The sequence below is a fragment of the Saccopteryx leptura genome, chromosome 13 (genome assembly GCF_036850995.1).
Source record: "Saccopteryx leptura isolate mSacLep1 chromosome 13, mSacLep1_pri_phased_curated, whole genome shotgun sequence".
NCBI classification, from domain to species: Eukaryota; Metazoa; Chordata; class Mammalia; order Chiroptera; family Emballonuridae; genus Saccopteryx; species Saccopteryx leptura.
This window is the reverse complement of record NC_089515.1, coordinates 1,230,451-1,244,899: the sequence shown is the minus strand read 5'-3', so window position 1 is coordinate 1,244,899 and position 14,449 is coordinate 1,230,451. Positions and strand designations below refer to the sequence as shown.

General features: G+C 54.2%; 2 protein-coding genes across 4 annotated transcripts; both read right to left on the bottom strand.

The window, feature by feature from the left end:
* Positions 1-431: 431 nt before the first annotated feature.
* On the bottom strand, positions 432-12,749 carry SPRN (shadow of prion protein). Of its 3 annotated transcripts, none has more exons than XM_066355620.1 (4): positions 12,699-12,749; positions 4,103-4,279; positions 3,574-3,820; positions 432-3,347 (listed from the first exon to the last, which is right to left on the bottom strand). In XM_066355620.1, exons 3-4 carry the CDS (start codon positions 3,694-3,696, stop codon positions 2,952-2,954), a joined length of 519 nt encoding a protein of 172 aa, XP_066211717.1. In that variant the 5' UTR covers positions 3,697-3,820; positions 4,103-4,279; positions 12,699-12,749; the 3' UTR covers positions 432-2,951. The 3 variants fall into 3 exon arrangements, with proteins under 3 accessions (XP_066211717.1, XP_066211716.1, XP_066211718.1); XM_066355619.1 differs by lacking the exon at positions 12,699-12,749 and adding an exon at positions 4,606-4,883; XM_066355621.1 differs by lacking the exons at positions 3,574-3,820; positions 12,699-12,749 and adding an exon at positions 4,606-4,877.
* Positions 9,842-10,946, bottom strand: LOC136384952 (olfactory receptor 226-like). The gene has a single exon (XM_066355618.1). It carries the CDS (start codon positions 10,944-10,946, stop codon positions 10,011-10,013), a length of 936 nt encoding a protein of 311 aa, XP_066211715.1. The 3' UTR covers positions 9,842-10,010.
* Positions 12,750-14,449: the final 1,700 nt, after the last annotated feature.

Genomic DNA, 14,449 nt, shown 5'->3' with positions numbered 1-14,449 from the left:
TCTCTGCGGACACTGGACACTGAGGTCTGCTCCCTTTCCAGTGGCTCTCTGCGGACACTGGACACAGGTCTGCTCCAGGGAGAGCTGCCCTCCTGCTTCTCCATAGCCAGGCCAGCTCCTCGTCCCCGGGGCTGTGCCTAGGTGTGGGCGTCAGGGCACTGACACCTCAGAGCAGTCCTTCAGGCCCAGCCCTGCTCGGACACTCAACGCTCACTTCTCGTATGGAGACTCTGACCTTTCCTGGGACAGGTGAAGCTGTAACTTAAACGTTTTCAACTAAAGCCTCGTCTCTGCTGTTGGCTCCCACTGCGCACCTGCGGCACCTGGGCCCGTATGTCAGGGCCCTGTCACCAGGAGCAGTGGGCTAGGGACTTTGGGCGGCTGAGGGCTGTCATCTGACGCAGTGTGCTGGGTCCTGGAATGAGGAGTAGTTGCCAGCAGAGTGTTTTATTTCACAAGGCTACTGAAACGCACACAAATGTGAACAGAAGGTTCCATGACCAATGGCAGAACCCATGCCCTGGCCTGTCCCCTCGGTACCATGTGCCGGCCAGGAGAATCTCTGGTGTGGTCCACAGGGACCCAAGGCTCCCACTGCTTCTGAGCATCTTCCAGCTAATGGGACAGTGCCAATTCCAAAGGCACCTCCCAGCACTTATCACAACTGAAGTGGTCCAAGGGGCAAGAAGAGGCCTGAGGAGGGCAGGGGTGGGGGGGATAGTTCTTCCTGGTCAGTGGCCCTGGTTGTTCTGTGCCTGGGGGTGGTCTGACCTTCCTAGAGCTGTCAGGGACCTCCGTTCCTATAGGTGCCCCTCGGTTCCACTACCTGTGGGGCCCCGCGAACACTGACTAACCCTTCCTGAGATGACCCACCTTGAGCACCCTCTGCCTCTTGCCAGGGCCCTAAACAGATAGAGGAGAGAGTCAAAGATTTGGGGCACATCAAATGCCAGATACACTCTCAGAATCTTGTCCTGATTATGGCTCTGTGTCTGGAGGTCGCCTGATATCCAAGGCAGGCCAGTACCTCATGGTACCACACAGCCTGTCATCTGGGTGGTGTCTGAGTGGCTGAGTGCAGCCAGCTGGGCCCACATACCTGGGTCCTTGGGTGGAACAGCTCAACCCCGAAGCTGGAGAGGCCACCCTTACAGGTCTCCCTGTGCAAGACTCTACTTCCCTGCCACCTGTGTGTAGAGTAGCAGGACAGTCACACTGCTTCTAAGGCCCTGGTGGGGTTGGGCCAAGGCTCACTGGTCTTTGGTAGCATCAAGATTGGTCTGGAGTAGATGGAGGATCTGAGCTTGCTGTGCCCCAAGAAGACTGGCAGTGTGGACACGAGGCCATTGGGAGCTACATCCCTTAGCTTAACACTCCTCTCTGGAGAAAAGCACTTGGTCCAGAGTCCTGGCAAACGCCTGGAGACCCTCCCCTGACCCGAGCCAGCTGTGGGAGGGCAGAGGTGCAGGGCTCTCCTTGAGAGCCTGGTCTTGGCACTGCTGTCCATCAGTACAAGGGCCCTGTGGTCCAGGGGCGAAAGTGCATTCTGGGCAGCTCCTGCTGAGCACCAAGGACGGTGAAGTCCTGAGGAGCGAGGCCTGAGAAGCTGTGCTCCCACGGCTGTGGACATGGTGGTGGTATCTGGAAGACGCAGCAGAGTCAGGCCCCAGGGCTGAGCTCAGATGGGCTGGTGGCTTGAGGGAAATGGGCATTGGGTGCCCAGGAGGCTAAGGGCCAGCCTTATACATAGGGGTGTTGAGTGCTATAGGCAAACCCTGTGTTTCCCTAGAAGCTCCTTGGTGTCAGCTCTGTCCTCAGAATTGTCTGGGGTGTGCAGACCCCTCTACCCCACCTCCCCCCGGGTCGTAGAGAGGAGCTCTGCCTCCTGGGTGCCTCCTTCAGCTGAGTGAGGTGCACTTTCTGCATGCTGGGGCCCAACTACCTCCACCTTTCTCCAGTTACCTGCCAATGGCCAGCGGGTCCTGGGTCTGACTAGAGCTGGCCTCTTCCATTCTCACCACAGCCTCAGTTGCGAGGGATTGCTGCCACCTGCTACCTGTCTGTCCAGCCTACAGCTGGCTGGGCCAGGGAAGGCGCTTTGGTGGGATTGGCAGTTGCAGTCTCTGAAGGAGGCCAGGTCTCTGGGCCCAGAATGTGAACTGGGGTTCAAAGGGAATGGAAAGCTCTTGAAGTTTAAACAATGTTGTTTTTTCCAAAGTAGGTCTCAAGAGTTCGGTGTCTTGCTTCAAGTCAGCACAGTGGCTCCACGGGAGTTCCTGGCAGTGGGTCTCAGAGTGTCTGTGAAGAGAGGGTACTTGGCCGTGGGCCGGCAGGCAGGGTAGTTCTGGAACCATCCATAGAACCATGATTGGACATGCCTGGGTTCTGAAATCCACAGATGTCAGCACCTGACATTCTCTAAGCATCAGCCTGTGAGCAAGACCTCTTCTCCCCCCCAAATCCTCAATTCCTTCATCCATTCCAGCAGCTTTCTGCAGGAAGGCCACCACGGTCTTCTGTGTGCGCCTCTCTGCCTGGTGGTCAGCACTGGCCACACCCTCTGTGTCCAGGGTGGGTTCAGAGGAGATGGAAGGGGCTGAACAGCCTGGTCTTGGCACCTGTCTTTGGAGCAGCTCTGGAGAGAGATGGTAGGCAGTTGGTCAAGATGGTACAGGAACCTCAGAACCATTTCTGGCTGGGCAGGACCCTGACCTGTAAATGGTGGTGGGGGTGAGCCCCTGATCCCCTGGTAGGGTGGCATTGGGGAGGCTCAGGGGGAGCTTGGGTGGGATGGTGAACAGGAGGTGGCACCTGGGTCACAGGTAAGAGAGGCTGCAGCTGCTGGGACTGGCAGGGATCACCCAGGCAGCCTCTGGGCTGGACGACCCTGGGCAGTGGCCTGTGGGGAGGGCGCGGGCTGGGGGCCAATGTGGCCCCAAGCCCAGCCAGGCCTAGGGCTCCAGCCGCCCCAGGGCACTGAGGGCACTGCCAAGCAGCAGACAGAGGCGCAGGCTGCACGTGGGCTCCGAGGCTGACGTCCACGCCCGGTAGCCAGACACGCTGGTCCCATTGCCACCGCGTGCAGCGTTCTCGTCTTCCAGGCCACTCTCCCAGGGCCCCAGGGCCCTTCTCCGACCAGAGCCCGCCATTGCCGCCACGCGCAGGGAAGAGCTCGAGTAGCGGGGCACCGGCCTCACGCGCGCCCTGGCCCCGCGCAGCCCTCCGCGGGCGCTGCCGCGAGCCCCTCCACGGCCACCCTTGGTCTCGCCAATGTCGCAGAGGAGGGTGGCGGCTAGCAGCAGAGCCCAGCACGTCGCTGCTCTCCAGTTCATCTTCGGGGGCAAAACCTGTGGGAAGGCAGAGAGGACCTCAGCTTCTGAGGCCCAGGGGGCTCTGTGCCTCGGGACAGGGGTCAGGGGACTCATCAGCCTTTTAGAGGACTATCTCTCAGGACTGGGATGGGCTGGGATGAAGGGTTTGAGTACCTGAGAATTAGGGACTCAGGCTTGGAGAGGTGCTGGGGGTCTTGTTCAGTAACTGGGAAGAGGAGTTGGGGGTGAGAAGGATCAGCACCTGGGAGTTATTTGGTGCCCGGGAGTGGAGCAGGACGAAGCTTTGGGGTAGTGAGCACCCTGCAGTGGAGGTCGCGATGCAGGGAGGGGGCTCCGGATCCTGGGCTGCTCTGGAAAGACCCATCCAGGCCTGCGCTGGGGTGGAGGGTGTGTTTGGAGGCCGCAGTCTCAGAGACCTTAAGGACCCATATTGGGGTCTGGATGGCCTCTCCCGGACCCTTCTGGACGGCGCGCGTCTGGTGTGGGGCCTGAATCATGGAGAACGCGAGGCTGGTGACATGGTGCAAACTCTGCCCCTGCAGGCCGGGATCCAGGGGACGGTCCCCCCACCCCGGCCCCGCGCTCCACTCCTCCCTTGACCGCCTGGCCCGGCAGCTGGGACAAGGACCAAGTTTATAGCGCACCGATCAGGGCGGCGGCTCAACCCTCCTCCTGGGCCCACCGGGCCCCTAGCGACGCCTTCATCGCTGGCCCCGCGGGTCCCCGCCCCAGCCTCGGTCCCGCGTCCGGATCCCTCCGCTCGGCCTTACCCTCCACTGGCCTCGGTCGGAACCGCTGGACGGTGTGGCCGCTCCAGGGGTTGCAGCCGAGCGGAAAGATGCGCGTTCTGGCGGAGACCCTCCGCCGGATGGCGAAGTGGTGGAGTCTGGATCCTGTGAGAGGCCTCCGCCCTAGGATTGGGGGCGGGCAGACGCAGAGGCTCGTCCCTAGGGAGACGAGAAGGGAGGAGATAAAGGCAGGCTTCAGGCGCACACAACCCCTCTCCCTTCCCAGCACGACCACCCTCGCTGCACCCGTTCTCTTTCCCACCCACACCTGCCTCCCTCAGCAGTCCCCATCTATCCCACGTCCCCACATCGGTCCATCTCCACTCCCCCACCCCCCGCACTGCGCCCGCATCTGTGTTCACTTCGCCCCACCACCTCCACATTTCCACTCTGCACCCCATTTCCACCCACCCCACATTCCTCATCTTCATCTCTGCCTCAGGTGAATGACCCAGACACAGGGACCACAGAAGGCTATGACACACCCTGAGCTCCAGGTGCCCGTGTCCAGAACCCAGCAGTGTCTGCCATGCCGGACAGCAGGCTCTCCCGGTGGCTCAGGAGCAAGCGCAGGGACCTCCTCTGGCACACGACACACGATCGTTTGTGTCAAGCATCTCTCAGCTCCATCAGATCCTCATGAGCCCAAAGGCTTAGAACCACCCGCTCCACACGAGCTCCTTGGCAATCTCGCTTCCCCTGGGTTTTCAAATGCTCTCTGGGCCAGAGGCACCTCCTGGCCAGACACCTCTGCTGTCCCCCAGGGTCAGTCGGCGCTCAGCTACCGAGAGCCCTGTGAGCTCTCAGCTAAGAGCAGTTGGCCATGAGAGCAGGGCTGCGCAGGACTCCTGTTTTCCCAGAACTTATTTGCTAGAAGTGCCCAGCAAATATTTGATGAATAGGTGAATCATTATTCATGAATAATAAATGTTTTCTAACTTTCTGGGTAATTTAGAAGAAAATGTGGGAATAAGAACCAAGCTGATTCTTTTAAATTGTCACTGCTGTTAAGGATTGGTGAGGGCACTCCTTGTATCTTAGCCTTTCTGGGTAAGGCAGGGCAACCATGTTGTTTGAACCCCAGACATGTAAGGGCTGTGAAAACAAGTCTGCCGGTATAGGTCCCCCCAGCGCCCTCTCTTCTGAGACCTGATGGGAGCCACGGTAAAGAAACTAGCAAGGCGAACAGATTTTCATCCATTTTGGGGGTAGAAGGCAGGAGAAGGGCCACTGGCCCATCAGCACAGGGGGTGCCCACTGGGCAATGTGCGTCAGGGATGAGCCCGTGGCATCTGCTGTGACTGTACCATGCGGTTCTTCCTGTGCAGTCTGAGCTGCAGGGAGAGAGGCCATGTCTTTCCTGTGACAATGAGGCGTGGGCTGAGTGTAGAGCCGGCATGGGTGTGGGACTTGCCCTGGGAGGAATCCTGTAGGACCGGCTGGTCTAAGGGGTGGGGGAGCCTGGCCGGTTTGAACTCTTGGATCAGGCTGTGCCAGAGCTGACCCCTTGGACCTTATTTAGAACTGAGCGTTTGGTCTCCTGCCATTGGAAGGCTCAACAACCCAATGGTGGGTTCCCTGCTGAACCCAGATAATGCCAGGCAGCCACAGTCAGACATTCATGGGAAGCTGTCACGCAACAGAGAAAGACCAAGGTAAAGAAACAGAAATGGATCAATGAGTTTTAAGGAGTCGGAGGAAAACCTAAAAAACATTTAAATAAAAAACCCATTTCATAGACATATAAAGATAGCAGGGTGGAGGGAGATGTTATATCTACATAAGAACAGGATGCTATGGAAAAAGAACAGATTGTAAGGAAGAACTTTGGAGTAAGCATGATGGCGAAAAACAAAAACCAACAGTAGAATTGCTCACAAAAATTAGGGGATATTTATAGCTTCATATTTATTTTTAAATATCCCCTAATTTTTGTGAGCAGTATAAATGTATTCCTTTAAAATTATGAGCAAGAGCAGGTCACCTACTCTCAGCACGGTGGTGTCACAGAAGCTGGCAGAGAGCAGACAATGAGGGAAGGGCGCTGAACAGTGACTGAGGGCGGGTACCCGGTGCTGTGGGCTCGAACCCGCAGGCAAGGCCAGTACAACCTCACGCACAGTGCGCAGGGGAAGAGCTTCTGCCCCGCTGAAGGGAGGGGCTGTATGTGCTCTTGGTTTCCCCTTTCCCGGTGTGGACTGTGTATACTTGAGCCAAGTGACCGCTGAATACTCAGGCCGAGGATGGGGTGGAGGATGGGTTCTCAACACACAGGCTAGCCCACGGCCCCTGCACGGCTGATTGCCTGACCTCTCATCTCTGTTTACAACTGCTACCTGGCTATTCTGTGACTTGTGTATCTTCGACTTGATAAAACAAGGCTTCTCTACTGGAACAAGAAATGATTGGAAAATATAAAATAAGATGCCATTCACTGTAGCAGCCAACACTGTGAATAGCCATCCAAAAGGCAAAAGATCTCTATGGTAAAGATAAACCATTTATTTTATTTTATTTTTTTAATTTTTTTTTATGTGCCTTGATCACAGGCCTTCAGCAGATCAAGTAACCTCTTGTTTGAGCCAGTGACGTTGGGCTCAACCAGATGAGCCCTCGCTCAAGCTGGCGACCTCGGGGTCTCGAACCTGGGTCTTCCACATCCCAGTCCGACGCTCTATCCACTGCGCCACCGCCTGGTCAGGCAAGATAAACCATTTATTACAGAAGGTAAGAGGTATGTATAAGTGGAGGCATAAATAGGCCAGCACACCTTTATACCATGACAGTGACCATTCACCACAATTAAATCACAAATTTAATGAAATTTTCGTAAATAAGTTAGCAGAACTTTTAGAGGAATCCTGTACTCTTTATGGGATGAACCGTGTCTCTTTCCTCCACCCCACCTGTGCCTGCCCTTGAAGTTCAGACCCCAGCACCTCAGCATGTGACTGTGTTCAGAGACAAGTCTTTACAGAGGTTATTAAGGTAATTTGCGATTGTTAGGGTGGCCTCTAATCTAATCCATGCTGTTATAAGAAGAGATTAAGACACAGAGAGACAGAGGGAAGACCATGTAATGACAGGGAGAAGGTGACGTCTGTAAGCCAAGCAGAGAGGCCTCAGAAAGGACTCACCCTGCCCGCACCTCAACTGCGAGAAGATCGAGTTCTAGTATTACAGCTGCCCGGCCTGGGTGCTTCGCTATGGCAGCTTGAACAAACACATACAGAACCAAAGGGTTTCTAAAGTCCACATGGAAAAACGAAGGCTCTAATTAATTTTGGAAAAGAAGATCAAGGAAGAGGGACTCACCCATCAGAGAAGATGTCGAAAGCCACGGTAATAAAACAACCCAGTATTGTTAAGTTCAAGGAACAAAGAGACCAGAACAAGTGTACATGGGAATCACCAACAGACTCATGCAGGGACGTGTACGTGTCTACAGGAATAAAACAAGATTGAGAATTTTAATAGAGAATAGGAAAATATAAGAAAAACCAAATGGAAGTTTTAGAACTTAAAAAAAAAAAACTACACTTAAACGACACAGGTTTGCCTGACCTGTGGTGGCGCAGTGGATAAAGTGTCGACCTGGAATGCTGAGGTCGCCGGTTCAAAACCCTGGGCTTGCCTGGTCAAGGCACATATGGGAGTTGATGCTTCCTGCTCCTCCCTCCCCCTTTCTCTCTCTCTCCTCTCTAAAAATTAATAAAAGAAAAAAAAAAAAAAGACACAGGTTAGCTATGACCAGATGGAATCAGTAACCTGGAAGATTAGAAAAAAGCACAGAGAAAAAAAGGTACAGCTAGGCTGTGCACCACAGGGGCACGCTGCCGCTGTCCACTGCCTGCACTGGAAAAAAGCAAGAACAAGCCTGAAATTTTTCAAAAACTGACGAGAAGAAGCAAACCACAAATCTCAGAAGCACTGCAGGCTCCAGGCATGACAGGTACAAAGGAGAAGAGACCCTGGAAGCCAAACACAAGAAAATCTTAAAAACTTTCAGAAATGGAAGAAACCCAGTTTCCTAAAAAAGAGTAAAAGAGCTGACTTCTCAACTGGGACAGGTAGCAGCTGGCAAAGCAGAAACACAGTTTGTAGAATTCAGCTCCAGTGTTACAGAGCTGACAGTAGAAGGTTAGAAGCCAAGAGGCAATGAATTAACAACAGATGCAGAAAAAAATGTACCTCATGCAAATGATACTAATGGAAAGGGTGCTTGATGTAGCCATATTACCATCAAAGCAGGGTACAAACCTTATGGATTAATGCAGAAAGCATTACTGGAGACAATGTAGCACTTCTTAATGATCATCTACCAAGATGACAAAGAATTCTAAATTCATGCACCTAATGACAACCTCGAAAGATATAAAGCAAAATAGCAAGAAAGAGAAGATTAACATTGCAAAGTCACTTACATGAATTTATTTAAAAAAATTTTTGTGACAGAGACAGAGAGAGAGACAGACAGACAGGAAGGGAGAGAGATGAGAAGCATCAATTCTTTGTTGTAGCTCCTTAGTTGTTCACTGATTGTTTTCACATATGTGCCTTGATGGGGGATGGGGGCTACAGCAGAGAGAGTGACCCCTTGCTCAAGCCAGCAACCTAGGGCTCAAGCCAGCGACCTTGGGCTTCAAACCAGCGACCTTTGGGCTCAAGCCATGGACCATGGGGTAATATCTATGATCCTGCGCTCAAGCTGGCGACCTTGGGGTTTTGAACCTGGGTCCTCTGCGTCCCAGTCCGATGCTCCAACCACTGCGTCACCACCTGGCCAGGCACTTAACATGAATTTAAAACTGTCACACACAGCCTAGCGTGTGGAGGACCGGGTTCGATTCCCGGCCAGGGCACACAGGAGAAGCGCCCATTTGCTTCTCCACCCCTCCGCCACACTTTCCTCTCTGTCTCTCTCTTCCCCTCCCGCAGCCAAGGCTCCATTGGAGCAAAGATGGCCCGGGCGCTGGGGATAGCTCTGTGGCCTCTGCCTCAGGTGCTAGAGTGGCTCTGGTCGCAACATGTCGATGCCCAGGATGGGCAGAGCATCGCCCCCTGGTGGGCAGAGCGTCGCCCCTGGTGGGTGTGCCGGGTGGATCCCGGTCGGGCGCATGCGGGAGTCTGTCTGACTGTCTCTTCCTGTTTCCAGCTTCAAAAAAAAAACAAAAAAAACTGTCACACACAAAGCAGAGTGTTACACTGTGGACAGTGTGTGCGATCTCCAAGAACATAGACACAGCATGTTACATGGGGCTGTGGTCAGCCAAATCAAGGGACAGGCCCTCACCCCACCAACATGATGACCCAATGAAAGGAAAATGCTGGATTAACCCAAATCCTGTCCCCAAGTCACAGAGAAGAAAGAAAGGCAGAAAAGTCAGGTATGGGTATTCACTAGATCCATCAAGTTTAAAACAAAATGACATTCTTCTTTCTGGGAAGGATGGTAAGTGTGTGGCTGATGGTGTTGTCTGGATTTCCCAGGACCCTTAGTCCACCATCCAGCCGACAGGTTGGTCACAGGGTCTGAGGACACCACCCAGCTGGGCTCAGGGATGGAGCAGGCAGGGGCTGGGAGGGCCACAGGGGCTGGCTGCCACAGAAGCTGGCCAGATTCCAGGTGGTCAGGTCATAATGGTGGAGGGCGACCTTCTTGTGAGTTGGGGACTGAGCTTCCCCGTGGCTAAGGAGCTGTCCCCTGCTGGGGTGCTGGTACTCTCTGGAGATGTGGCTGGAGGACATGGCATTTCCACAGCTTGCACTGTGCTCTGGTCACTCCGTCTCAGGGTGAGGCAGGGAAAAAAGAACTGGCCAGCTGTCTGGGGTAGGGCTGTGGGCAGGTGGGAGAAGAGGGATTTGAAGTTCTTCCTCCTGCAGCTGGTGCTCAGGAGGGCCTGAGGGCCGGGAGGAGTTTGACCAGGGCCTCCCTGATATCGTGGTTCCGCAGACAGTAGATGATGGGGTTGAGCAGTGGGGTCACCACTGAGTACACCACAGACACCAGCTTGCTGAGGTTGAAGGGGCTGACGGCATGAGGCTGGGCATACATGAAGATCGTGGTGGTGTAGAAGATGGTCACCACCACCAGGTGGGAGGCACAGGTGGAGAAGGCCTTCCGGCTGCTGGCCCCTCCTGGGATCCTCAGCACTGTGGCCAAGATGTGGGCATAGGAGATCATGGTCACCAGCAGGGAGGTCAGGAGCACAGCCAGGGCTGCCACGAAGTCCAGCACTTCGATGGTGGTGATGTCAGAGCAGGACAGCTGCAGGAGCGGTGAGATGTCACAGAAGAAGTGGTTGAGGACGTTGGGGCCACAGAACCTGAGGCGGAAGATGAGAGCCATGGACACAAAGCAGGCCAAGAAGCCACCCATCCAGGCACCCATGGCCAGGTACAGACAGAGCCTTGAGTCCATGATGGCCGGGTAGTGCAGGGGGTGACAGATGGCCAGGTAGCGGTCACAGGCCATGGTGGCCAGGAGGAAGCACTCGGAGGAGCCGAGCGAGTGGAAAAGGAACAGCTGGGTGAGGCAGCCGGAGAAGGAGATGGTCCTGGCCTGTGCCAGGAGGTCAGCCAGCAGCTTCGGGACAGTGACTGATGTGTAGAGGATCTCCAGAACCGACAAGTTGGCCAGGAAGAAGTACATGGGTGTGTGCAGTTGACAGCTGGCTCGAATGGTCACCATGATGACCAGGTTCTCCAGGACGATCATCACATAGATGGCAAGGAATGTCCCAAACAGCAGCCCTCGGAGGTGGTGCAACTCTGGGAAGCCCAGCAAGATGAACTCTGTCACTAAGGTCTCAGTCGAGTTGCTCATGGCCCTCCCTGAAGGGGAGGTCACTTCTGAGCACCCTGGCACAGCAGAGAAACACAGGTGTGACGTGTGTTGGACCAGGCCCTCTGCTTTCCTGAGCAGGGGGCTGGGTCCTGACTGTGGGGTGCATGTAACCTCTTGAAGGATCTCAAAGTGCTATGGTACTTACCTGCTTTCTCCTACCTCTCAGTCCAACGTGCAGTTATCTAGACCAGCGGTCCCCAAGCTACGGCCCCCTGAGGCCATTTATCCGGCCCCTCCGCACTTCCGGAAGGGGCACCTCTTTCATTGGTGGTCAGTGAGAGGAGCAAAGCGCGGTGTCGCTCACGTACAGTACTACTTTCGGTAACGCGGCACACACGCATAACAGCTCCGGAAGCGCGTCGTATCACTAGTTAGGGCTAGCAGTGACAAATATGGAACCGGACACGGACCATCTCAGCCAAAAGCTCCCATTGAAATACTGGTCAGTTTGTTGATTTAAATTTACTTGTTCTTTATTTTAAATATTGTATTTTTTCCCGTTTTGTTTTTTTACTTTAAAATAAGATCTGTGCAGTGTGCATAGGGATTTTTTTTTTCTTTCATTTTTCTGAAGCTGGAAACAGGGAGAGACAGTCAGACAGACTCCCGCATGCGCCCGACCGGGATCCACCCGGCACGCCCACCAGGGGCGAGGCTCTGCCCACCAGGGGGCGATGCCCTGCCCATCCTGGGCGTCACCATGTTGCGACCAGAGCCACTCTAGCACCCGAGGCAGAGGCCACAGAGCCATCCCCAGCGCCCGGGCCATCCCTGCTCCAATGGAGCCTTGGCTGCGGGAGGGGAAGAGAGAGACAGAGAGGAAAGCGCGGCGGAGGGGTGGAGAAGCAAATGGGCGCTTCTCCTGTGTGCCCTGGCCGGGAATCGAACCCGGGTCCTCCGCTCGCTAGGCCGACGCTCAACCGCTGAGCCACCGGCCAGGGCCTGCATAGGGATTTGTTCATAGTATTTTTTATAGTCCGGCCCTCCAACAGTCTGAGGGACAGTGAACTGGCCCCCTGTGTAAAAAGTTTGGGGATCCCTGATCTAGACAAACGCCTGGCAAAGGGGCCTTGAAGCTTGCACCCAGCAGTATGTGCAGAACACCCCTCTTACTCCCACACTCAGGTACATGGCCAGGGGTGTGTGTGCACACCCCTCCACACACCCAGGTGCATTTGTGCACACACCAGGTGCATACACACACCCACAAGTGCACACATACTAGTAGAACTTGCACACACACAGGTGCACAGCTGCAGGTGTGCACCTACACAGACCCTCTCCCGGGTGCTTGCACACAGATAGCAGGAGGAAAGATCCGTTTTGCCTGGAAAACGTCCCTGGTCTCATCCATACTAACCCCTAGGGAACTGCGTTTTCATGCTGCTCTCTGCCCAGGTCCCTCACGCCTGGGGAGGGGCACCACTTCCACCAGGTGGAAGAGTTTCGACTCTCCAGGATGAGCAAAGCCTCCAAGGGGTTTGCAGAGGGGAGGGATTTTGCTGTCCACAAGCGGACGGGACCTTGCGCCAGCCGACACAGTTATCCCGTGTATTCTCAGCGGCAAAATGGCGTTTGGGGATGGGGGATAGCGGTTCCCAAGAGCCTGTAAGAGGCCCTGCAGTTTGTGCCGGGACGTTCTGGAGCTGGTGTCTGAAGGAGGGGCTGACCTCGATGGGGAATGGGCCTGCCCGGAGCAGCTGGAGTCTCGGGTCCCGGCCCCACACTCACCCTGGGCGTCTGGGAGCCCAGCCAGGGGTCGCGCTGAGGACGGAGGGAGGTTCGCGTGGACAAGCGTAATTCTCTGGCGATTCTCAGAGGGTTCTGTCCACGCAGTGCCCTCATCCTTGGCGCCAGGGCCGCGCGGATCGAGAGCCCGAGGGGAGGCGGCTGCCTGGGGCTCTGCGCGCGGAGCTCAGAGCTGGGGGGCCAGCAGTTGCGGAGAGTACTGAGCCCTGTCCGCGCTGCGCACGGACCGCGGCCCAGAGGGCGAGATCTTGGTCGGGGGCTCAGTGCGTCGGACCCGGGCTCCAGCAGCCGGGGCCCTGCCGTTGGTGCCGCCCAGCCTGGCAGGGACACTGGGACACCGGAAAGGGGCCAGTTGCCTCAAGACCGAGGTCACCATGGGACTCCTCTACCGTCGCAGAAGGTGCGGGGCCTCGCCGGGCTCTGCGTGTCTGCGCGGGAGGGTCTGTGACTAGATGCGCCACATCTCCTGTCCCCGCAGCCTCTGGATCCCGTAGCTTTTATCAGACTCATGGGTGGCCTCGCCCCGCCTCCCGCGGCGAGTCTGGAGGGCTCTAGTGCTCACCCCCGGGACACTGCGGGGTCCATCCACTGCCTCCCAGCGGGCACGTGGCACTTTGCGCGGTGCCCGCCCGCTAGGGGCCCGGACTGCGGGGAGCCCGTCCTGAGACCCTTGAGGATTCTAGATAGATTTTTTTTTTTTTTTTTTTTTCAGTGCTGAGAAGGTTTCCTCACCTACATTGTTTCTGATGAGACATCTGTGGTCATATTTATCTTTGTTTTTTTCTCTGGCTAAGTCAACATTTTCTCTTCATCGTTGAATCTGAGTAAATTGAGTATGATGTGCCCTGGTCTCTAAAGGAACTAAAGAGCCAAAACTATTTTGAAAAACAAGAACAAAATCAGAGGACTGACACTACCTGTTTTCAAGATCTTGAAAGCTGTGATGTGGTTGTCAGAGAAAGGGTAACTGTGGAGATAAATGAAACAAAACAGAGATCCAGGAATGGGCCCACACACGAATCATTTTGACAAAGATAAAAAGGCAACTCAATTTTCAACAAATACTGCGAGACAAATTCAATACCCCTATGCAAAAAATGGATTTCAACCAATAGCTCATACCTTATACAAAATTAACTCATAGTGGATCACAGACCTTGTGATTTTTATGCAAAAATTCTGCTGGAATTTTTATTGAAATAGTATTGAATCTATAGATCAGTTTGCAATATTGAATCTTCCATCCACAAACATGGTATATCCATCTATTTAGGTAATCTACAATTTCTTTAATCAGTGTTTTGTCATTTTAACATGCTATGCAAATAACTTTTCCCAATCTATAGCTTCTCTTTCTCAGTTCCTTTAAAAAAAATTATTTGTTGATTTTAGAGACAGAGGAAAGGAAAGAGAGACAGAAACATCAATCTGTTTCTGTATCTGCCCTGACTGGGGATTGAACCTGCAAGCTTTTCTTATCAGGACGATGCTCTAACCAGCTGAGCTATCTGGCCAGGGCATCTTTCTCATTTCTTTAAGATGGCTTTTGAGGAACAGAGGCTTTTCTTTTTTTTCCCTAGAATAATTTTTAAACAGTTTTACATTTATGAAATATTTGCAAAGGTAGCTCCATCCCCAGACTCCCCTAGTGCTATTTGTTATAATTCACGAACCAATATTGGTACATTATGATCAACTAAAGTCTATACTTTATTTGGATTTTCTTAGTTTTT

Bases quoted from the DNA above. Each gene is read 5' to 3' on its own strand.
- SPRN (XM_066355620.1), bottom strand. From the start codon at position 3,696: ATGGGTCTTTCCAGAGCAGCCCAGGATCCGGAGCCCCCTCCCTGCATC. The intron at 3,348-3,573 runs GTGCTGATCCTT...GCCTTCCCACAG, and splicing joins GGGCACCAAATAACTCCCAG to GTTTTGCCCCCGAAGATGAA.
- LOC136384952 (XM_066355618.1), bottom strand. From the start codon at position 10,946: ATGAGCAACTCGACTGAGACCTTAGTGACAGAGTTCATCTTGCTGGGC.